At 34.1% G+C, this 25,046-nt stretch overlaps 1 protein-coding gene across 9 annotated transcripts in view; it reads right to left on the minus strand.

Moving 5' to 3' along the window:
- DMD (dystrophin) overlaps positions 1-25,046 on the minus strand; it is a 1,219,670-nt gene that overhangs the window by 370,153 nt on the left and 824,471 nt on the right. For all 9 annotated transcript variants that reach the window (XM_061999893.1, XM_061999885.1, XM_061999868.1 and 6 more), the window contains one exon: positions 9,459-9,623. In XM_061999893.1, the coding sequence (XP_061855877.1) occupies positions 9,459-9,623 (165 nt within the window). The remainder of the gene's footprint in view (positions 1-9,458; positions 9,624-25,046) is intronic.

Below are 25,046 nucleotides of genomic sequence, written 5' to 3' on the forward strand. Positions count from 1 at the left end.
AAATTAACACACTAAGCTATTTTAAATATATAGCAAGTGACCACTATGGACTGTATAAACAGGTAAAAATATTACACCCAGAGACAGTTCAAAGTTTCTTTAGCAGTATACTCAAAAATCAAGGTTCTCTAAAACTTGGAAAAGAGTACAGAAGAGTACAGTAGAGGTAAATGATGACCCAGAAATTAAGGAGACAATAAATGGAAAAGATTGGAAAACTGAGCAAACGGGGAGAAAGGATCAGGAAGATTGCAACAGGATTTGGAGGCAAGGTGGGTGGAAAGCATGAAGTGGTTTTTAATACTGTCTGCAGAAGAAGATTTGAAAAGGTCATCGGGATTTCAGTGATCTAGAAGTAGAAACCACAACTGCATTTTGCCAACACATTCCTCATCCAGAGAATCATTTCTCCATTAATTCCATAAGATGCAGGGACTCACAATACTGTTGATCCCCTCCAAGTCCTTCTAATCTATAGTCAACTACATCTGTCACAATTCCTCTGGAAAACTGTTTACCGGGGTAAAGGCAGTGCTGAGACAAAGTCCTGGAAGAATTCTTTATTTTCTGAACTACTACTGGTCAAAACTTGAAATTAAAGGAAATAAACTGTTGGCAGGATTTATATATTTTATCCACTATAGAGTTATTGTTCATCCTGCAGTAATTTCTTCTTTCAAAATTTTGTCTTTAAAGTAGGGATTCACCAAAATAAATTCCACTGTCTCAGAAACTTAGAATGTTCTCTACAGATGAACATTTACTTGAAAATATCATTAACTGAAGATTGCCATTTGTAACAAAAGCTTTCAAAAGTACTAGCTACTTCTTTTCTTGGTTAACTATGGTGATTTTCTCTGGATTGCATTTCTGTAGAGCAAAGAAAAAAAAAAGAACCAACACGTTTCATAATTCTAATCAAATGGTACTGAAGAAGTCTGTAAACTTAAATTTTTCAGAACACTTGGTACACTTGACTTTATAAAAATACTAACCCACAGATTTCAAATAATAAATATCAAAGCAAATAATTCTTAGTAACAACTGAAAACAGCAACAACTAAAAACGTATTATCACTATCCTATTTCTAAGATTTTCTTACCTCCAGCTTAATAAACAGCATTCTGTTTACATATTTAGGTTTCTAAAAATTATTTTTGCTAATGATTTCTTGTTGACTATGCCACGATACAGTGAAACTTCTTTGTGTATGCACACATGTACATACTAAATATAAGTGATTCCTTTTTTTTTTTACTATAAAAATACTGTATCTCCAATCTAAAGTCTTTTTCTACAGCCTTAGGACTCTATAATCATTACATACTCTACATTTTAAATGTGAAATCTGACTGTAACAGATTGCAGTAATGTTAATTTTATCTCAGTCACAGTTGCAGTAGGTTGGGATAGAAAAGCTTTTACATCTGGTCTATCTCAGTTATTTTGGTTTTTATATACTTTAAAAAGCCCTATTATTTTAGTTTTATTATACTGAAACCTGATTTCTGAAACTCACATTTCTCTGAAACCATCTTGGCTTTCTTCTGTAAGCAAGAGGTCTGGAAATATCTCATTAAAATTCTCAATGATTTGATGACTCCTGATGACCGTGCTAAAAAGAGATGGGATTAAACAGGACTATGAGGAAACAAACATTTAGAGAAAAAGAGAACTGAGAGAAATCCAGAAAAAAAGTTGGTTACACCTTCTGAAGATATATTCTTAAGCTGCGAAATGGCTATTGAAGTATTACTTGTTAGTCTCCCTTCCAGGATATTCACTATTCTTTTGCTTGCAGATGAAGTAAACAAATCTCAGCAAAGCAGTCAGTAGGAGGAAATAAAGGTCAGTACTCGCACAAGTTCCTTTAGCCATAATTCCAAAGCTCCACAGATTGTTGATGCCTCAGGCAAAGATGTTTCAAAGTGTAAAGTATAGGTCTATATCCACATGTTCGAATAACGTATCCCTAAAGGGTTTAAGTATATTAAATTTGGATGGCTGGATCAGAATAAATACATTTCAAAGCGCTCATATATGTCCTAAATATTCCACTAAGAAGACAATGCAGAAATGACTACACTTACTGTTATAGTAACATTTGCTACCTGCTTACTCTCCGATTAGCTGACTTAGCAAAATAAACTTGTGATTAAAGATAGCCATGTTATTATCAGGACCACAAAAATAATTGCTTTGACCACAACATTAATTCCTTTTTTAACTAATACTAATTAGATACTCTATTTGCTTTCCTGTCTGAATTAGAACAGTACTGATGGCTAACAGAGTTTAGGGGAAAACTATTACTGTCTATTAATGCAGTATTGGAGCTCTCTCTAGTTTGGCAGACAAAGCAGATGAATCTACATAAACTCAGACAAGGAAATATGTGCAGGTTTTTAACTCAACTGCTGAAGTAATTTACCAAAGGCGTGGATGACAGACCATAACTGGAAATGAGAAAATACTCTTGTTTTTGTTTGTTTTCGACAAAGGCATGCTGCAGTTCAGGCAGGAAATAATTCTGAAAACTGAAAGCATTGTTCTATAGCAGGTCTGATTGGATGATCAGAGTAGTATTTTCTGTCTTATAACAAACCAACTATATTAATTCTATGCAAATTTCAGACAGATAATAAATAGCTGTCTGTTCAAAGTCAGCTGCAGGGTTGCCATACGTCATGCGATAGTTGAAGCTGTTTCTGTATAACAGGTCTTTAATAAAAAAATATTTCAACAGTATATGAGGGCTTTTAGTGGCTTTTGCTTATACTTACATTTTTGACAAAAAAGAATACCTGGTGAATGTTTGTCAATGATGTCTAGGTTAAAGAGGAAAGTGAAGATCAACCTAGTAGAAGTTTGTGCATATTCACAGCTCAGTAACTGCTACACAGCTTGCTCTGCTGTTTGTCTACTATCTGTGCTGTTAGATGGGTATCCTCCTTTCTATACATTTGTAGCCAAAGAACTGCCAAAGTGCCATAGGAGACAGATCTCAAAATACTATGAAACTGCCACAGACTTGGAAGAAGCAAGGCTACCTTCAGGGAATCCAACAAGTAAGAAAGAAGTGCTAGATTTGCTTGGATTGGGACATAGACAGATCTCAAAAGGCTAAATAAAAGTTCCTTATGTCAAATTCACTCATTGAGAGTCATTATCTCGTATCATCCATGCTGTCCTCCAGAACCCCAGCTTTGCAGTGAGAGCATATGGTTGCATCAACAGTTGAAAAGCAGCCATACCTTCCTAGGATTTGGATTTACCTTTATGACTCATGAATGTGCCAATACAACTAGCAAAACCATTACATTTGAATGCTCAAGAGTTACAAAATGCATATATTTAGTTGTGGATTTTTATTGACAAAGAAAGAGTAAGCTTCTAAGAAAAAGGAAGTCATCGAACATAACCTGAAAGTAAGAAAAGGGGCTTCACTCTTGCCACACGTCACTACTACTGAGAGAAGTACTAGTAAAAAAGTAGCAGCATGTAAAAGACAAGTATATAGTAAGATCTCAACTGTGACATCTACACTGAAGGTATCTCCTGACATAGTTATATCCAATGGCTATGGCTTTAACACCAATAACCTAGACATCTGTGCTGGCAGAAGCTATATTGTAAACAAAGTTGTATTGTTAAGTACTTCAATCTTTTTCTATATTATAATGGTGAAAAAATTTGTAGTATTTTCTTTGCACCATTTTGTAAAATTGGGAATTTATTATGATTTCATCTGGCTGGATATGAAAACTAAATCATGCAAAATCGCTATCAGAATAACTCCATGTCAAAGAGCAAATACACAGAGTAATTATACTGTTAACTTGGAAAACAGGAAAAGTCCATACATTTGTAAAAGACACAATATTAAATATATTCTACATGCATGAGAAGCTGGAAGTGTTCCAGTGTTTGCAAGAAGCAGTAGTGTAAAAAAATTCTTACACATGTAGATTTAATGCCTTCCTGATGCATGTGTGTGAGTGCATATATATAGGGCAGAGAAGAATATCATGAAGTTTAACAAGGGCAGGTGCAGAGCCTTGCACCTCAGGAGGAACATCCCCATGCACCAGTACAGGCTGGGGGTTGGCCTGCTGGAGAGTAACTCTGAGGAGACAGATCTGGGAGTCCTGTTTCATAGCAAACTAACCATGAGCCAGCAATGTGCCCTCATAGGCCAAGAAGGCCAATGGCATCCTGGGATGCATCAAGAAGAATGTGTCCAGCAGGTTGAGGCAGATTCTTCTCCCATTCTACTCTGCCCTGGTGAGGCCTCACCTGGAGGTCTTGTGTCCAGTTCTGGGCTCCCCAATTCAAGAGAGACCAGTGGAGGGCAACGAAGATGACTAGGGGAATTGAGCATCTCCCTATGAGGAAAGTCTGTGAGATCTGGAGCTGTTTAGACTGAAGAAGACATAGGAGGGATCTTATCAACACTTGAAAATATCTAAAGGGCAGGTGCTGAGAGGATAGGGCTAGTGTTTTTTCTGTAGAGCCCAGTGACAGGATAAGGGGTAATGGGCACAAGCTGAAATACAGGAAGTTAAACACTTAAAAACAAATTAAAACATCTTTCATGTGAAGGTGAGGGAGCGCTGGCACAGGTTGACCAGGGAGGTTGTGAAGTCTCCTCCTCTGGAGATTTTCAAAACCCATTTGGACACTTTGCTGTGTGACTTGATGAGAGAAATCTTCTTTAGCAGGAGAATTGGACTGGATGATCTCTTGGACTGGAAGTCCATTCCAACCCCTACTATTCTGTGATTTTACCAGAGCAGTTTATGATATTATTCAGATGAGAGGTTTTATCACTGTGGTAAAAGATATATTCAATACATAAAAAGAATTAGGATCTATCCCAAAAATTTAAGTAGGTAGCTTACAAACATGTATTTTAGTGTTCATGCATTTAGACAGTTTTTTTAACTTTTAAAAAAACCCAAACTTGTTTGTTTATATAAGAAAATTGTAATTAATGATTGCAACATGAGTGAAGCAAGTACCGCTACAGATTTTTTTTATAACCCTCAGATTTTCATAACCCTCTATTCATACTTATTGAGAAATAAGGGAGTTATTAAAGCCTACTTCGGATTTTAGAAATGTCTGCTAAAAATTATGTTTCCTAAGTGAAGGCCAGGTTCTAATTTTGGCACTGCAGTCTCTAAATTATTCTCAAGAAAGGAGACTGATATGATGCTATGTCATTATTCACCTGTAAACACCTGTTAATTAAAGGGTTAATAAATGTGAGTGAACAGACAGTCCTCTTAAATAAGATATTATATCACATTGGGCAAGACTGTGCACTATGTCATCCTGTGCTAATGCCAGGGCAACACACTGCTTGGAATTCTGAAACACAGGATGTAGGTAGGCTGCAGAGTATTGGTTGGACACAGTCACAGTCAGTGGTGATACCAGTCTGGATATCACATTGCAAGGATTTCTACAAGGGAGGAGAAATAGGGATGACTCTTCAGGGGTGTTACCTCATGTTACATGGAAGTACACATTCAGTGCCCTGGATTGAAATCATACTGATCATTCTGAGCAAGCTATGATCAGAAAGCAGAAGGGGACTGCATGACTAGGTCAAATGACACAGAAAATGAATTATGCCAGTGACACCCAACCTTTCCCTTTCATATAACTAGTTTGCATCCTTCTCTGATATTTTATGAGATTTTGAGAGTAAAGAACTCAACGAGGAGACAGCTCTGCATCATGACTCCCCACACCATTAAAATGGGAGTGTTGGTTCTGGCATGAGCCAAACTGCATTATCTGAGACAATGCCCAGGCATGGTCAAGGGATTAGCATGAGCCACACACGCAGCAACAGGTTGTCCTGATGCAACCATCTTCTTTGGCAAGTAAAGGTGTTATTGAAAGGATATAAGTTGTCCTGCCTTTCTTGGCCTCTAGGCCTGACCAGTTTATTTACTGATATATATGTAGTCTTAAAAGCTAAAGGAGGAATTTCAATCTCTCTACCAGTCACAAAACCAAATAAGGTACTTGGGGTTTAAAAATCTTTCAGTTTTGTGAAGCTCTCTGTAACAATACATAATCATTTTTCTTTTGGTTGCACATTTGCTACTGTTATGGAATTGCTTTTGTGCCATCACTGAAGGTTAACATTGCTGATTCGTTTATTTCATCTTTTTCTAGGTAAGTGGAAATTTAAGGAACTTCTCACCTATTTTTAATAGCTTATTTTTACATAAATTGAAAAGTGGTATAAGATTTTTTAATTTGTATTAATTCACAGGAATTGCAAATTATCAGTATAAATTATGCAAATAAATTTCACTGATACCTTTATGTATTTATTTTACACATATTATGTAGATCGATATTATTTAAAGGTTAAATAAAATTATCTGATAAGGACATACATTTAAGACATTAATTTATGAAGGAAACTATGATATTAGTTATCAGATTATAGCTGCATGCCAGAATTAAAGGTTACTGCAGTTCCAAGAGAAATAAATCACTGTATTTTGGAAGACTGTCAGAATAATTCTAATTAGTGTTTAGATGCACTTTGGGTAGTGTAACAAGTTTTAATTTCAGCTAACATTTTGGCAACTGAAATTTGCTACAAGTAAGTAAAAATGCAAAAAACTTGCTTAAAACAAGGTATATTATTTTAATATTAGCTTTTTAATCTTTGAATTCATTTAAAAGAAACTCATTTTCCCATCCTCTTTCTCTCCTTCCTATCCCATCCCACCTGTTCTTTTCATCATTGATTTACTTCTGCTTCTGAGGCCAGAAATTTTTTAATATTTTGTGGCTTTTAGAAGTGAATATCCTTATAGTACTTAAAATCTACACCCAAATCTTTGTCATTCATATTAGTTTTGGAAAACAAAAGAGACAGGAGAAGACTTAATGGCTGAGAAGGAAGAACATTAACTTGCAGGCTTAGTAACAGTATGAAGACCATTAACAGAAATTTAACAAAAGACAATGTCCCAGTTGAACTTAAAATTAAAATTTGAAAGCCATTACATCAAATTCTGTAATAAAAATTATCTGGTTTTCCTGAGGACTTACATAAGTCTGGTCTTTTCACTCAAGTGCTATATTCACAAGCTTGATTGTGAGTTTTAAACATCATCTTCATACCTTCCATTTATTTTAAATATACAACAGGATTTTTTGTAAAATTTCTCATCCTATCTCTTTTCTAAGAATATCAACAATAATCTTTCCATTCTCCTAGATGACCATGAGAGTCATACTTGTTTCTGAAAAAAAAGGAGTTATTAAATCCTGTAGAAGAATTCTCTGCATAATTGTGAAAAATTTAAAATGGTGGCAGAACAAAGCCTAAGTATCTACATGGTATTTGGGAACACCAGAGCAAAAGACTTTTTTTAAAATATCCCTGTCATAGGTAACCACGTAGATATCCTTACTTTTTAAAGGTAACATTAGCTATATAAGATAGATATTAAAATATACACAAAAATAATCATGTCAACAGTGATTCCGAGCATGTATATGAACATGCCTGACCTAATGTAGGACAGTATGTTAGCATGGGTCTGAAAGAAGTATTTGAAGTTAAGTGTAAAATCGAATATTGCCACAAATGATGTTTTCCTGAATTGTATCTACTCATTTTGCTGTGTGTTCTGTCACAATTAAACAGTCTCAAAATTCTTACTATGTTTATTATTAACCTTTAAAAAAGTTCATATAATGTCTTCAATGCAAGAAATTGTCTCCTTGAAGAAAATTACCATACAGGTAAAACATCAGTCAACAACATTTTAAGATGATAAATCTACAGCTTTTAAAAGCAATCCAGATAGATAACACACAGATAAAACCCAACACATCTCATAAGCTTACAGACCTTACAATAGCGTAAACAACTAGTAAGTTCATCTACAATCGAAACTGGTGAAGCTGGAAATCAAAGTGATCTAAATTTATCCATGGAGGAAACATAGTAGGATCTTTCACAGAGCACCTTTCTTTGGAGCTCTTCATTGTTCCTCAGCTCTCTAGACACACATAATTTCATCCTGCCACTTTGAGACTACATATTTTTTTTTTCCTCTATTCTTTCAACAGCTTTTCAGAAATATTTCTGTCACATTACTATAGGAAGACTGAAGGAGCCAAGTAGAATATTTATTTCTCAAGCAGCATGAAAAGTAATACTTCTATAATTTGTAGGAATTTAGCTTTCCTTTTATTTTATATAAACTCTAATGATGGAGTCATTTTAGAAATAGAGGAAAAAGAATGGAAAAAATATAAGAAAAAAAAGCATTAATAAGTATCAAATGAATGAATAAGGAAATAGATAAGTCTCTTGAAAGCAAAATTTCATCATCCATTCAGTATATATACAGATATGTGCAAAGAGTTGTACTAATTTTATCTTTTGAAAAAGGAATGTTACTGATGAACCCATTCTGTGAATGATAGGATTGCAATAGGACTTGAGAGTCAGTTTTATGTCATGCAATTGTACAATACAAAGAGTTTTGTCATTAAAACAGTCCCTTAAAAGAAACTGAAGTGAATTTAATAAACATGTTCAGCCACATATTTTAAAAAGTAAATATTATTCATGTGATGAAAGGCAAGAAAAGTTTTAAATATTTACAGGTTTTTTTGTTTTTTTCACTAAAAATCGTATCATCAAAATCAATTCAAAACTCAGTGACTTCTGTTTAATTTTTATCTACGTAAACAAGAGGCTCAGTGACTATAAACCAGAGAAATTTCATGAATTTCAATAAGATTGCATTTTAAATATTTCCCCAGTCTATGTGAGGATAAGCTCATAAATGCATAAATAAAATGCAAGGTCAAGAGGTCTAAGTATACATTCATCAGGCCATTCAATTCTAAACAGTTTTTAATCCTCAATTTCTTTGGCCTCACCCAACCCAAATACAGGCATGCTTTTTATAAGTAAACACATATCAAAGATCAGGTTACAAATATTTTGCTCACAATTACTAGACAACCAGATTCATTGATTACTGGAATGCTACTTGATTTCTTGCAATATGCGAATCATGATATGGCTCCAACTACTCTGACTCTGATGTAGTGATATTAATTAGAATGAAACAGCTTAAATGATCTAACAATCACATTCTGAATTTCAGTGTGTCAACTTTCAGGGCCATTGTTTCATGTGCATATTATGACAAGTATAATAGATTATACTTGTTTTTCACATTGGGATCATTGGTTCAAAACTGTCAAATCACTAGAAACAATTTAATGGAAAAGAATAAAAGTTTTCTTTAATTCATAGAGCTTTGAACTTCTGGGAACTATTCATGACTTTTATCTCAAAACTATATTGTCAATACAAACTATGCAGCAATGTTGCAACAGACTTTCTGAACACTAAATATCTGGATGCTTTTTTAAAACAGAAAAAAAAAATTACCTTAATATCAAAAGCTCCTGGCTGACCCACTTTGTTATAAAGTTCCAGCTGGTTCTTCACAGGTGTTACCCACAATATCACCTTATTTAGTTGTTGGTCAAGTTCAATGAAATCCTTTAGCAGAATCTCTATTTCTTTTTGTTTCTCTGGAAGATCCTTGGACACCTGAAAAAGAAGACCAGAAACAAAAATAACATAAAGCAATTTAATACTACACACATATATACTTATATAAAATGTTAAAATATTGTAGGTATCTTGCCAGTCAGTTAAAACACAATGTTTTTCAAACAAACAAAGAAAAAAAAGACCCAAAAAAACCAAAAACATACACAAAAACCAAAAAATCCTCACACGGCGTAAGACTGCTCTTTTTCTTTTAAAACTTGTCTTGGTATATGAAAATGTTTTAAAGGTTAATTTTTAATCAAAAAAAGCAATAGTGAAAACATGAAACTCTTCATTCAAATGATATCCAGTATTTTTGACCTCTTGTATTTAGAATCTATATATTTATAAGAATTTGTTTCCTTACAAAGTGTTTAGAGTTGCCAGTCCAAATATGCATGAGCAGACAAAGACGGTGAAGAAAAGTAATGAAGAAATATAACATCAATACTGACCAGACCACTTGGTTCTATGATTTGCACTCAAAGCAGTAATTCAAAGCATATTCTTCTGTGCCAACAATATTAGAAATTTAGTAATCAGTGAATTGCTTAGTTAAAATCCAACAGCACTGAAGCACTTGGAGTAAATATAGGAACAGGTTGGAAATGAATAAGCCAACACAAAGCTCCATGCTGTCCTTTCCAGATTGTTTTCTGTAGTTAGAGAGGTTAGATGTCACTATACTACACAATGGGCAACATTGCAAATGTATACTAGGGGAGAAACCATCTGTACTTTGAAAAAAAAAAAAAAAAAATTACAACAGCAAATATAGAGGCGGACAGAGATAAGAAACAATGGCTGTTAATTATTAATATGAGCCAAGAAGTAATGGCTAGTTTTCCATATCAAGAAAAATTAAGTTTCTCAATGATCATTGTTTTAAAGCATATGTTTTTACCATGGCAATCCTCTTAAAAGTAGCACACACACTACTTTTTTTTTTTTTTATGTGTGTGTGTGTGTGTGTGTGTGTGTGTGATACACACAATAAAATATAAATTCCCTGCAAAGTTAAACAACACTAATGGAAGCATTGCTATCATATTGCCCAGCTATCGAAGTATTACTGCTGTGCAGTAATTTCTAATCCCTAATGACGGTATTTTACAGAAAACAATAAACCTAAACACATCAGAGATATGAAAGCAATGAAGGTTACTAAAAAAACCAATCAAACCAAAGAAACAAAACCAACCAATCAGTCGCTGAGAGAAAGGGAAGAAGGCAACTGTCCCATGATTTGTTGGTCCTTAAATAACCCCTCTACATATACTCTGCATATGGTTTATTAGACCATACTTAAATGACATTTATAAGTCAAGAAGTTGACTTACCATATATTAAATTACCTCCACTGTTTACTATAGTCATCTCCACAATATCCTATTTAATAACAAATGACCAATGTGTCAAATTACTTTTTCTATCTTCCAAATCTTCTTAAATATAATAAAAATTCTATTTTTCCAGAATGGCCCCAAATATGAAAGAAAAACATTAAAAACGCATTAATTTCCCTTAAGTGCTAACTCTATATCTCTTCAGCCCTAATTTCACAGGACATTAGTCTCATCTTTCTTGTAACTATTGAATGTTAATCTCCAATGTTTAGTTGCTTTAATATTAATGTAAGCAAGTTCCACAGAAATACTAATAAAAGTACCACAGGACAACAAAAGAAAAATTTGTAGAGTTCTTGAGGGTGTGGAGGAATAACCAATTATATACAAAGGTATATTCAATCCAGAAAAACAAGAGATGGAAGATTAGGGTTTGGTGACAGAGTATACTTCAACGTACTGTTTTAAAAAACAATCACACAAGAAAGGAAAGCAAAATAAATCCCACCTATAATAAGAGGTAAATTGTGGTATAAGCAAATTCAGTCTCTTCTTACAAGTTTGCTCCTGCTCTAAAATTATAGCACAAACATTGGATTATATTATTTTTAATATAAAAAGAAAAAAAAGTCAATATAAGGTTAAGTTAGGGTTAGGGTTACATACAAGCATGGTCAAGCATTTAACAAGGCAATATGTTGTAAGATCCAGGTAACAGGTCATATGTCACTGTGTGGGAATCAGATTCTTAGATTCTGTATCTCGGGGATTTTGTTTGCTCACACTTTTTTAAAATTTTAATCTGTGGCACCAAACTCTCAAGCTGGCTAATCAAATTAGAGCTAGATGAGTTTAAATAAATTACAAGCTCACCTATCAAACCAAGGTACTGCTGCAGACCGTCTTTTGAGGAACAGCTTATTTCTGAACTAATTCTTCAGCTTATCAGAAGCATAATTTGGGAAAATCTCCATGGAGTAATGGACATGAACATGATGACAGAGTATCCAGATTTGTGCCTTTCTGAGGCAGAGGACTACATGAGGAGATGGGGCCTGTGTCCCACTCCCACTGTCTTTTCTAGATTTTTATTTTTGGCTTCTTTTCTTTCCCATCTTCCTTTTATTCATTTCTTGTCTCAGAATAACCATCCAATATCTACTCAATTTCATACGCTTTGATGCCTTATCTCTTCCCCTCCCATTTAAGACAGACTGTTAGGTTTTATCAGAGAAGACCATATATCATTTCCTAATGAGGAAGACCAAAAAGAATAGTGGCCATAAGGCAACATCTGCAGAAGAATAAGAACAGGACAAACAAGAGACACATTTCCCCATATCTGCATAAGACTGAGCACTGCCCTGATTAAGAAGTGTTACAGGCTAGCATGGAAGACAGCTTGTAAAATGAAAAAACGAAGAAAGACAACTTCAGTTGGAACATCTTTCTAAAAACATAGTTTAGCCCTTTGCACACAAATTAAATGTGTTCCACACAAAGGATAACATAAGTGTGGATTATTCCTTCAAATAAAAAATTCCAATTTCAACATCAAAGGACTATATAATTTCAATGATCATGTCAAAACATTCAAAGCATGTGTTGCATCTAAAATTTGGTACTTTAGTTCAAGTGTTAATTAAGTTAGATTACTTGGAAGCTTAGTAGCAGAACAATAGAAGACATATAAGTTCTAAATTGGGAAACAGTAGAAGAGACTAATTTTTACTGACACTTGTCTTCACAATACTTATTTTTATCCTAAACTTAAACTATCAGACTATTTCCCACTTATTTAATTTTATGCATTCCAATTTTAGCTCTTTTCATTAAAATATTTTTAAAACACTCAAACAAATTACCAGTAGAAAAATTATAACATCTCTCAAAACATGAGAATACCCTGTGGAATTTTAATAATTGCATATTTTCAAAGTCTAGATCTTTATCAAAATATTTCCATTTGTCTCCTTATGAATGCTAAAATTACTTGCATTGGTTGTTTATGTTCCATTTGAACTTGATATCTGTGATGACCTTCCCTTACAAGAAGCTTAAATGATGCAACTATTATGATCTTTCCATCCCTCCTCCAATCTTGGTGGAAAACGATACATGTGCTCAGTTTCGCAGTATAGATCTGCTTGATCATTTCACATGCCTCAGTTTTTCACTGCTCCTTCCTACTTTAGTTTCAGATATTTTTCAGACCATATACAACAGTTTTGTGCATGCACTGTGGGACAAATTAGACTTGAGTAGACGGAAAGAGATATCAATTCTTATAACAACAATAAGAAAAAGGGAGGAAGATGTTTATACAAAGTATGTCACAATTTAAAATCATATTCTACGTCCTCTCTTCTGTTTGATTCCTTATGAATATCCAAAAAGCAGTTACAATTAAAGCAGTATCAATTAAAATAATAGTTGTGGAGTTACAGTTCAATCCTGTAACTCAGACACAGTGTTCAAAATGAAAAAGTTTAAATTAATTGGGTAGAGATAGTAAGAAGGAACAAACAATGGGAAATCATTTTTCAGAGGTCAGAAATATTACTGCAAATGAATGAACTTGATAAATTCTATTACTAGTAAAGCATCACTACCATTACCAGGAACTACTACCAGAGAAAAGTAATGAAAGCCACTGAAATTATTTGCGTACAGTATATATCAAGTGATCAATGACTGATTTTGAATATTTCCTTTCTCTCTCACAAGTTAATGTCAAGGTGGTTTTCTCTTTACCTGAAATGACTAAAGAGAAAATAATGCTGTTTTCACCCAGCTGCTTGGGAATATGTATGAGGAGATGCATCTCCCCAACATATCATTTGTCAAAAAAAGAATATGGAGAGTTTTCCTAATGATGAATAGAGAGAAAAGAAATCCCAAATTCCAGTATTTTGATAGATCAGGTAACTCTTTCTCTTACTAGCTGCCCCACTAAACTCTGAATAAGAGAGCAGTACTTATAAAAGGATCTTCTGTTGATGAATCTGACAGTGGAATAAAAAATAGCTTTCTTGATATGAATAATCTGATAAATTATAATAAACTGTCATGAACATGAGCAGTGTGCTGTGGGGTACCTGTGAAGACTATTAACAATGTTATTATTCTACTCCTGGTTTGGGAGGATCCTTCTGATATACAAGGCAGTTGATGAAAGAAGGTTTCTAATGTAGGGCAAATTGTAGTGACAGGTTTAAAAAAAAAAAAAAACCCAAACCAATCACAATTGATCAGACAGAGAAAAGTAAAGAATTTATAGCTTTCTGTATAAATGTATTCCTTGCCAAATGTAAAACAAGCAGCAGCTTCTGCTTTACTATTCTGTTTCTGCAAAAATACATATATTAGGAGAAAAGGAGACAGGTGACGAGATATTGCAATCAGTCCACAGCATAACTGGATTGAACATAGTTGTTTTATGTTGTCCAGGCCTGGACTTGGCTAATAAAGAAATAACTAAAGTTATAACAACTATTAAATACAAACTTCAATCAAGAATTATTGATAAATCACAACTGATATTTTCGTTACGCTAGTAAGATGACTGCAATTCATACAGCCAATGTTCAGAAAGTTTTATCTGATTAAAATCACCATCCCTAGAGCATTTACAAAAGAATGACTTAAAATGACTTAAAATAGAAAGATAAGTTCTTTTTTATGCATCATTTCTTCATGAAAAACAATCAGTGTTAGAAAGAGTTTCATATAAGTTCAGTTTAGGAAACCATTTAGTTAATTAACTAAGCCATTTTCATTAACAAACTCAATATTGACTTTAAAATAAAATCTACGTAATTTCTTTAAAATGATGAATATTTATGAGCCATAGTGTCTCTGGCAAAGCTAAGGTAAAGAATATACTACTTGAGGTAGATGAAATCATGCTACTAAAAATATTTATAAATTTGATCAAAGTGAATGTGCTTTAGCAGGGAGTTGGACCACATGATCTCTAGAGGTCCCTTCCAACCCCTACCACCCTGTAATTTTGTGCAAATTTTTATTTGCTATATAGCTCGGACCGCTTAGGACACGGTCTTGGCAAGTGATTTTTGGTGCTTTTTTCTAATTTTTTTTTTAACTTAACAGTGCATTTGTAACATTCTCAAGTTTAATTTTTACCCTTTTTTTTCCCACTGATTCAGAAGACTAAAGTAGTCCGAAATCCAATGCATCAAACAATTTTCTGCTTCATGTGGCTGTCTAGCTTTAAAAAGTAAACAAACATACTCCCCAATCAAATTATTTGTTTTATTTTTCTTGCATGGTATTATGATTGTGTATATCACAGTCTTTTGAAAATTGTATGCTTTTCATATTTAACATTTATAATTAATTGTCATTCATACTACTCTCTACTATATCTCAAGGACTTTCCTTTGCAAGGATGTTTTTGAGCTCAGGATTCTCCAATTTAAATCTCTGCTAAATAATCTATTCCATGAGTTTCTTTTCTTTATCTTTGTTTCTTACAAAAGTAGCCAAAAGCGTTTACATTATGATTCATTCAGTGACTCTTAATGAAGAATATTATGATAGGAAAATGAGTTCTAAATAAAAGTACAATGCCCTAATTGTTCTTTCCCTGGTTTACAGCAGATAATACCATCTCTATCCCTCAGGCTGCATACAGTCTATAAGACAAGCAAACTCCAGCTTGTACCCCACAGTACTAGCAGCCTGCCTGAACAGTCAGTCAAAGCTTTTTATTTTTTCCCCATGGAAAGCAGAGTCTGACATGTATGTTAGAAGAAGCAAAAATGGTGGGCCAAAGGCCAATTCAACATAGAATTGAATGTGCTGTTTTGGTGTCCCAGGGAAACACATTACTTTATAGAATATGATTAAAATCTGTCTAACCCAGTTGAGAGCAACCTCTTCTCATGGTTTGGCAAACCACAGTGGGCATATTTCCACTTTCAGCATTTTCCATGCGACAGAGCTCCTTCTGCTTGTTGCTTTGTCTCACCATCCCTTTCCACAGCCCTCTTTTTCACTTTCGTAAGATCACACATTATTTGATTGCTTTACTTTCAAAACCATGCCCAGTAGTGAAAGCTTAACTTTTAGGTGTAATCAGCTCACATCCTGATTACAAATCAAATCAAATCAGTCAATAGCTAAACTAAATGTATTGATAATTTTTAACATGCCACTGCCTACGTGAGAGAAGCTTTGGAGAAGCATTCACAAAAACGACATGAAGCTTCTAAAAACTGTTATCTGCCAGAATGCCTGACAAGCAAAAAAAAGCCAAAAGACATTGCAATGAAAAAAGCGACAAATATTTATACAATATGTAGTATCTGAAAATGCAATCTACAAACTTAGAGTAATTATTGGTTTTGCTCACAGAATTTTCTATAGAGTTACAACAGGTTGTAACTTGATCTAGAGCTGAATATTCATAGCATTTCCTAGCAACAAAGAATTTATTAAAACATTGCTATTCCAATGCCAGTGACTGATTTCAATTGCTGATTACCAAGCTGTCATGTCTGATAGAAAACAACTATCAATTAACTTTCTTTTCTTTTTGGTTGTTTTTCAAAAATTACCTGGTTTAACACTTTGAGGGTGGTAACAACTCATCTGTAAGAAATATGCACTTAATAGAAAAGTTGAGAATGTAGGAGTTATCTTAGAGTGCTCAATGTACAATTAAGTTCAATATCATAATAGGCCATTCTCTGGACAATGATGATGATGAATTTTTGAAAAGATATTTTTAAAACCAGGAAAAGTTGTCAAGAAAAGGCAAGGTAAGACAAGAAATGAAAAAGGAATAGTACGTTTACTTTAAGTTTATTTCAGATTATTCTGTTTGGGGGAATTTTTAATTACATAGGCATGTTGCAAATCAGACAGACCTATATAATCAAAGTACAATCTTTATCTTGTAAACGGTAGATAGAAAAGCATTGATTTTTAGGTTTCTACAGTCTTCCTTAATAGAAATGCATGAAACACCTGACATAAAATAGCAATGTCCATACTGCAACAGACAACATTGGAAGTTTATTGGAAGTTTTAAAGAGCTCAAACCATTTTAATTTGTTGGTGTGTGATATCACATCAACTACTGTTCATTGTATAAGAATTTCAGATACATAGTTGTTGCAGTGTAGAGAAATGTGAAAGAATTCGCCTGAACTACCTTATGTAAAAACAGGTAATTCAGTTAGATCAATATTACCACAATGTAGCAGTCTGCACAAATGTCTTGAAAATTAGTACTTTTTCTATTCAAAATGCTTTACATAATTTCTTAGATATATGATTAATATATTCCAGATTCATATGGTAAAGAATAAAAAGAAATTTAAAGACGGTTAGTAAGACAGTATGAGATACGTTATATACACATATACACATATTTAATCGTGATTTTATAGTATCATTGGTTAGTACATACTTTTTCCCATGCATGATTGTATTTCATAAATAAGTTTAATAATTTAAAGTTTAACATGTAGTTAACAGAGCAGCAATGTGGCCTTTTAAACACATCTGAAGTCTGTCTGCTTAATATAAAACCAAATAGAAATATTTTCTTCCCATGTATTGTGTGGATTATTATGAAATGATTTGCTATGTCATCAATTCAATATAGTTCATCCTCATTTTTTAAGCAGGTACAAAACATCTTTGACTTTGCTAAAAATTAACTATGTTACTTCTTCTGTAGATATTAGTTGGGAGTAGCCATAGAATAGCTTTGACAATTAGATTATAAAGAGATATATTAATTCAAACTATACGCCAGAAAAATACTATGGCCTATGAGAAATATTAAGAGATCATACAAAAAATAGATTAAAAGATCTGCTCAGCTTCAACAGTCCCCTGGCTGAACAACACATACATGTCAAATGGAGATGGTGTCTGTCATCATACTGTAGATGAAGGATGGAGATCAATCAGCACTGACCTAAGTGACAAGACCTCGTTCTCCAGTGAAGTCAGGTGAGAATTCCCATGAAGATCGCATTCATGTATGCTTACAAAAACAACCACCATACAATTTTCTGGTATTCTGAGGTGGTAATAAATGAAGGAAAATTGAATTAAACACTATAGCAATAATGAGGGATACACCAAAGCTAAACTAAGAAAGAGAGATACCTAACATCCTAGTCAAGTTTCCGGGTCCAGTAGTCATAAGTTTATTTTAACCAGACTGTTTAAGATATTCCTTTTAACTAAAACTACCGAAAGAGTAGTCATGTTAATTATTCCACATACTTGATATTTTGTTCAGAAAGTGCTGTAATGGAAACGAAGAGCAAGACTAAGAGCCTGTTAGACCTCTCAGGGCCAAATGCCAACATGTAATTGCCTAAAAAGAAATTCCAATACATTTGACATCATAGTGGAAAATAATTTTTCTGAAATCATATTTAACCTCCAATTGAAGTCTGTGTGACTTCAATATCATAAAATAACCAGAGAACGGAAAGAATCTTATAAAGTAGGAAAGTGCACATATTTCTCTCTTTCTACATTCCTATGACTAATGTCAATGTATGGAATAAATCTGTTCATGATCTCCTTTAACTTTTAATAGAAATAGTAGCAATACTACTACTACTACTAATAATAATAATGCATCAGAAGTTCTCATGACTACCAGCATGAAATTTATTCATTAACTCTATAGCAGTTGTTATCTCTCATAGGGAAACTAAGCCAGCTTTTGGCTTTTGATAAAATGAGTAAAATGTGTTAGAATTTCTGATTTGAGAGATAAACTTAGAAACAGATATTTAAATTTCATATTTAGAGTAATAACATTCAGAAGGGTCTTATATAAAATAATGATTTATTTTTTACAAGTAGAAACTTATTTAATGTTGAATATCCAAGACAGCTTAGACATTTGTAGTAAGATGTTGTTATTAAAGTAGAAATAGATATCCACTCAGAATTTTTATCAGGAAAGAAAAATAAAAAGGAACATGGTAAACAGGACTGTTACAAAGCATAAGATTTGTACAAGATGGTTAACTTTTACTACCCCTAATTAGAAATGTCACAACATCATAAACATACCAACTGATAATCATAGATCTCTTGTGTGTTTACTTTTACAAAAAGTGAAACTATTTATTCCTTACTATTGTTTTTGATGGAGAGCTGCTATTCAATTACATTGAGATTTAAACTTAATAAATGCTATAGCACATTGAGCTTCATTCAGAAGGACTTTCTCGGTAACAAACATTGTGGAAAAGAGAACAATTCCTGCCCAATTTTTCCCATCAAATACAGATTTAGTCTTGTCAAATATTACAAGTCTCTTGGTGTCCCTTCTCATTTTGTAAAGCATTTCCAGAATCTGTTGCCCCTCTTCCATGTGAAATGGGAGAGATTACAAAGACTGAGCAGTCATACAAATTGTCCTCTTACCTTCTGAGAAAGTCATGGTAAGAACTAAGAGAGCAAGTAAGTAATGTCTGAGTCACATAAGTTACTGTTGAGGTGACTATGAAGAACAAAAGAAGGAAAGATAGCCAAAAGGCAATCAATATATGTTATTCTGATACATGCTGCAAGAAACTCATTAGTAAATGAGCACTTGTAAGCAGCTCCTCTCCTGTAATTTTTTCCCTGTTGATGAGCAACATGGCCTGAAATCCACAAATAATACCATGAGGAATTTCCAATTTAACTATATTTAACTTCCATTAAATTTATTATGATTGTTGTTGTTTATTGTTGAGACTAAAACACACCTGGAAAATCAAAACTAAGGTAAACCAAATAGAGATAGATTCTAACATTAATAAAGAAGAAAAAGCCCAACTATTCTAAATATAATTAAAAAAACTTGTCTTGAAGGAAAAGAACAAATATTCAGTAGTGTGGTATAAGACTTCTTGATATTTAGTAATTATTTCCTGATTGCTGCAAAACTATTTTGAACATTATACTTTTTTCTTGAAGGGAACTTCAGAATGATTAACCTTTTCAAATGAAGGTAAACAATATACTGTTGTAGGAGAATATTTATTAATACTTAACAATACAAGAATTATTAGTGGTGTCATTACTAAAAAAAGAGCAATTCTATATTTCTCTGGAGGACTCCTGAAATAATGTAAAACAGCATTACTAACCATATTTACAATGCTTTAAACCTTCAGAGTATTTTAATATCATCAAGTAATTTAATTTTACAGTATTCCTACGGGTTGGGAGTTGTGAATAAGAAAATAGAGCAGCTGGAAGATTAACCAACTTGGCTGGCATTTATAGTCCATGGGAAGTGACAGGATCAAAATGGTCTCTTTAAAGCATCATACCCAAATATACTATCAGGGATTTACAGCACTAAGAACTTCTTTTTTTGTGATGCTGTGCTACTGCATTTATTTATTCATAGTGTTTTATTGGAGACACACGTAAACTTGTGTTTAATTTTTACTTTTGTGCTCATAAATAAAGAAAACATATATTCGAGCTCATATGTTAATAAATTAAAAATAGACCAATGCAATAATCTGTGCAAAACATATGCCTGTGGGGGAGCAGAGAAAGGGACTGGTTGTCTTCATATTATGTAAGCTTGGCTGTCAAAGTTGAAAGGATGGCTTTTTGGATTTCAGGGGAAAAGCCTTCTCCAGAAAATGTTCCAGGCTACATCTAACCTGCTGGATGCAAAAGTGGTTCTGGATGCCCAGAGGTGAGTTCATGCCCTGACCATATCCTGATCCCACTCTGCAATAAGATAAGCACAAGCTGTCACCTTCATTTCCATGGGAAGGAAGGCTAGGCTTGGAGCCAGACTGTACTATTCTCTTGTCTGGCCCCCAAAATGGGGGAATCAGGATCCTCTGGTACGCAGCAGCACAAACATGTCACTTTCCGATGAAGAAACACACAAAACTATAACATGCAACTAAAGTAGGATCCGTACTAAGTGTAACTAAATTTAAATCAATTTACATTCATTTTTACAGATGGAATCATTCCATAAGCAAAATCCTGTCAATTAGCTCTTTGTTTCTGCTATTCAAAGATTAAAGCAGAACTAAATAATGTCTAGCTTTTGCAATTCCATTTATTGTCCACTGGTTGAACACAGGCCAGCTGTGAACTGGTCCAGCTGGCTACATCACCAACACAATAGGGATACCATGTTCTCTGTCCTTAAAATACTATAATATTAAAATATAAAAAAAGCCAGATTGTTATCTTTTTTCTTTATTCCTAGAAATAAAAGTTCAAGTTATGTCTTCATTGCAATTCTCTCCTTTGATGGACTTGAAAATTCTACATTTTCTTTCTACTGCTTTATACTGCAGGACATCATTGTAATGCACTAAAGCATGGGAATTTCTAACTCCCTTATTAAGTGAATGACCCTTCAGTGTTCAGTGCTTGAAACTGTACTTCAATATAACAGAATTTCCCCACTCAACTTCTTGACACAGGATACTATGCGCTTAAAGTTTATATGAACTTAAATGATTTCTGGCATAGTAAATTTTTTGTATTTAACAGTATTTTCTAAAGGCTTTTGACACTGTCTCCCATAACATCCTCATCAGAAAGCTCAGACAGCTTGGATGAGTAGAAAGTGAGATGGATCGAGAATTGTCTGAATGACAGAGCCCAGAGGGTGGTGATCAATGGCACAGAGTCGAGTTGAAGGCCTGTGGACAGTGGAGTCCCACAGGGATCAATTCTGGGGCCAGTCTTGTTCAACATGTTCATTAACAACCTGGATGAGGGGACAGAGTGTACCCTCAGCAAGTTGGCTGATGACACCAAACTGGGAGGACTGACTGATTCCCCAGAAGGCTGTGCTGCCATTCAGCGTGATCTTGGCTGGCTTGAGAGTTGGGCAGAAAGGAACCTCATGAGGTTCAATAAGGACAAGTGCAGAGTCCTGCACATCCTGAGAAGCAACGCCATGCATCATCACAGGCTGGGGATTTACCCACTGGAGATTAGCTCTGCAGAGAGAGATATGGGAGTCCTGGTTGAAAATAAACTAACCATGAGCCAGCACTGTGCCCTCGTGGCCAAGAAAGCCAATGGCATCCTGGGATGCATCAAGAAGAGTGTGGTCAGCAGGTCGAGGGAGGTTCTCCACCCCCTCTCCTGTGCCCTAGTGAGGCCTCATCTGGAGGTCTGTGTACAGTTTTGCACTCCCCAGCTCAAGAGGGACAGGGAACTGCTGGAGAGAGGCCAGCACAGGGCAACTACGATGATCAGGGGACTGGAGTATCTTCCTTGCGAGGAAAGGCTGTGGGAACTGGGGTTGTTTAGTCTACAGAAGGGAAGACTGATTAGATATTTACAGATATCTAAATGGTAGGTGTCAGCAGGTTAGAACATCACTTTTTTCTCTGATATCTAACAACAGGTAAGGGATGGGTAACGGGATGAAGCTGGAACACAAAAAGTTCCATTTAAACATTAAAAAAAACCCCTATTGACTGTGAGGGTGAGGGAGCACTGGAACAGGCTGCTCAGGGGGGTTGTGGATTCTCCTTCCTTGGAAGTCTTCAAGACTTGCCTGGATGTGTTCCTGTGCAACCTGATCTAGGTGAATCTGCTTCTGCAGGGGGGTTGGACTAGATGATCTCTAAAGGTCCCTTCCAACCTCTACCATTCTATGACTCTATGATTCTAAGCAGTCAAGTCTGTTTGTCTCAGAACCATAACTGTCAGTGAGTCCTCCCTGTCCTTGCCTTGATCCACAAGGCTTTTGGTTCCCATCTTGATGGGCCTCCACCATCCTACAGAAGGGGGGTTTGGGGGTATGTGGAGGGGAATAAGCAAGTGACTGCCTGGTGCTTTGTTGTCAGATGGGCTTAAACCACGTCACCTCAATATTCTGTCAAACTGACTTGTATAGAAGACTCCAGAAATCCACACAAAAAAGGCTCTATAATTCTTACAGTTGCATTTTGCAACTGAGATCAAACACGATCTTCCGTAATTGTTTCAATCTAAAATAAAGTATGAATGGCTATCAACATATTCTACACACAAAGGAACCCATAACATTGTAGGAACACTATTATTATCTATAACATTTAGAACAATAACAAAGAAAATTATGATTACATTTTAAAAGGATTTTCTGCTTGGTAGTTTTCACTACCTGGCTTCCTATTTAATCTGTTTTTTACATTAAAATTTTGTATTATAATAAGGCTCCCCCAGAAGATTCGTATCTAATATCCTATTTTTCTGGAACAAGAACTGCATTCTGTTGTGATTGATGCTTATATGCAGAAGAATTTGAACTCCCATTTGGTTAGTTCTGAATACATTAAAGTATTTGTTTTTAATAAAAGTGAATATTCTTTCTCATCTACTGTTTGTTGTTTGGAGGTTTTTGAATGTTTTTGTTTATTTGTTTTATCATCTATGAACTGAGCTATGTACTAAGTCCTGGAAAGGGAAGCAGGTAAGGTTGGGGTCTATTTAGGTTTCTTTCAATGGGATGCTCTTCATTTTATTTAATAAAAAATATTTTATTAATGACCTTTGCTTCAAAGTTATAGTAAGTGCAGCAACTATATTTCTTTCACCAAATATTTTGAATGAAACAAGCAAGCTAAAGGAGTTGAGACATTTTTGTCCACCATCACAAAAATAGATATGTCATTTTTTTTTTTTCTTTAAAAACTAAAGCCAACTGATCAGCTATAGTTTTCCCTTGGTGATATTCCAGATACAGGACAAATAAGAAATTTTTTAATTCCTCCTGCTCCAAGAACTGCACTAAAGTGATTTTAATTTTGGTCTTATAAATAACTAATAGGCAATTTAAAAAAAAAAACAGACTTTAAGCTGAAAAAAGCAGCAATTATATCAAGTCTCCAGATATTTTTTTTAAGGTTGTAAAACACAGTTATTGGAAAACAATAGTTTAAAAAAACACCATCAGTGAGTGTCTTATCATAGCAATACTCATCTCATTTGAATCCCATTTATATTTTGGTTAGGGTCAAAACCAAAACTAGCACTGGTCTGTGTGGATACTCAGGTTCTTTTCAAATGTGACACAATAATTTAAAGTCTCTTTAAATTTTAGAGAGTCAAAGATTATTTCATCCTAATCTTAATCTTAATTCAGATTAGAATTATATGTTAGTCTAAGCCTGATCTGTTAATATTTCTTATTTTATAGACAGGAAATAATCAAATCTTTCAATGTAAGTTAAATCAATCATTTTTCTTCCATCTAGTGTGCAAATGTCTACTTAGCCTTGACTGTAGACATTCATGGAGTTATTTTAATCCACCTTTCAAATTCCATTAACTAATAAAAAAATCAGGAAAAATAGATAACTTGTTATGTTTTACATAAGTATCCATTTTTTTTTTCTGATGGCAATCGTTAGAATAACATAGTATAGCATGTGAAGTGTAACAAAAACTAATGCCTGAAACTGCTAAAAGGACTAAAAATTGTCTTTTGCCATTGTTTTAAAAATATCTAAGTATCTCAATAGCTTTAAATCAATACAGACAGAAAGGTGAAAGTAAGTCAGACATTCACACAACTTACAGGAGGTTTCTAAATTAAACTACATATCATATTATTTCCCTCCACCAATTTCGCTCCTGGAAAACACTAGTTCACCAACTTAGTTACAACATAACAGATTCCAGATTTCAGTTGATTAACTAAATAAAAATCTAAATTTTCTATTTAATATTCCACCCCACATATTAAATGAATCATGCTTTTCATTATACATATATTTCCTACTTCTTCAGCTTCAGAAAAAAGTTTCCAATGTAAACTCAAACTAAGTTGTATTGACATGCTGGAAATTTGATGTCATCACAGGGAATCTATGAATAATCACTACTCAAGGCAAGTTACAATACTTGAACTATAACTTTGTTACGACTTTCTGTATCTTCTGATTCAATTTGTTTTTCTTCTACATTTCATCAGCCAAACTAAGACGATCAATACTTTTCCTAGTAGAACAGAAAATGTTCACAAATTAGAGACATGTCACTCCAAGGTTGGGTGTTTTGTCCATATAGCACAACAAATTGGTCTGCTGTAGCA

The sequence above is a fragment of the Colius striatus genome, chromosome 1, assembly GCF_028858725.1.
Source record: "Colius striatus isolate bColStr4 chromosome 1, bColStr4.1.hap1, whole genome shotgun sequence".
NCBI classification, from domain to species: Eukaryota; Metazoa; Chordata; class Aves; order Coliiformes; family Coliidae; genus Colius; species Colius striatus.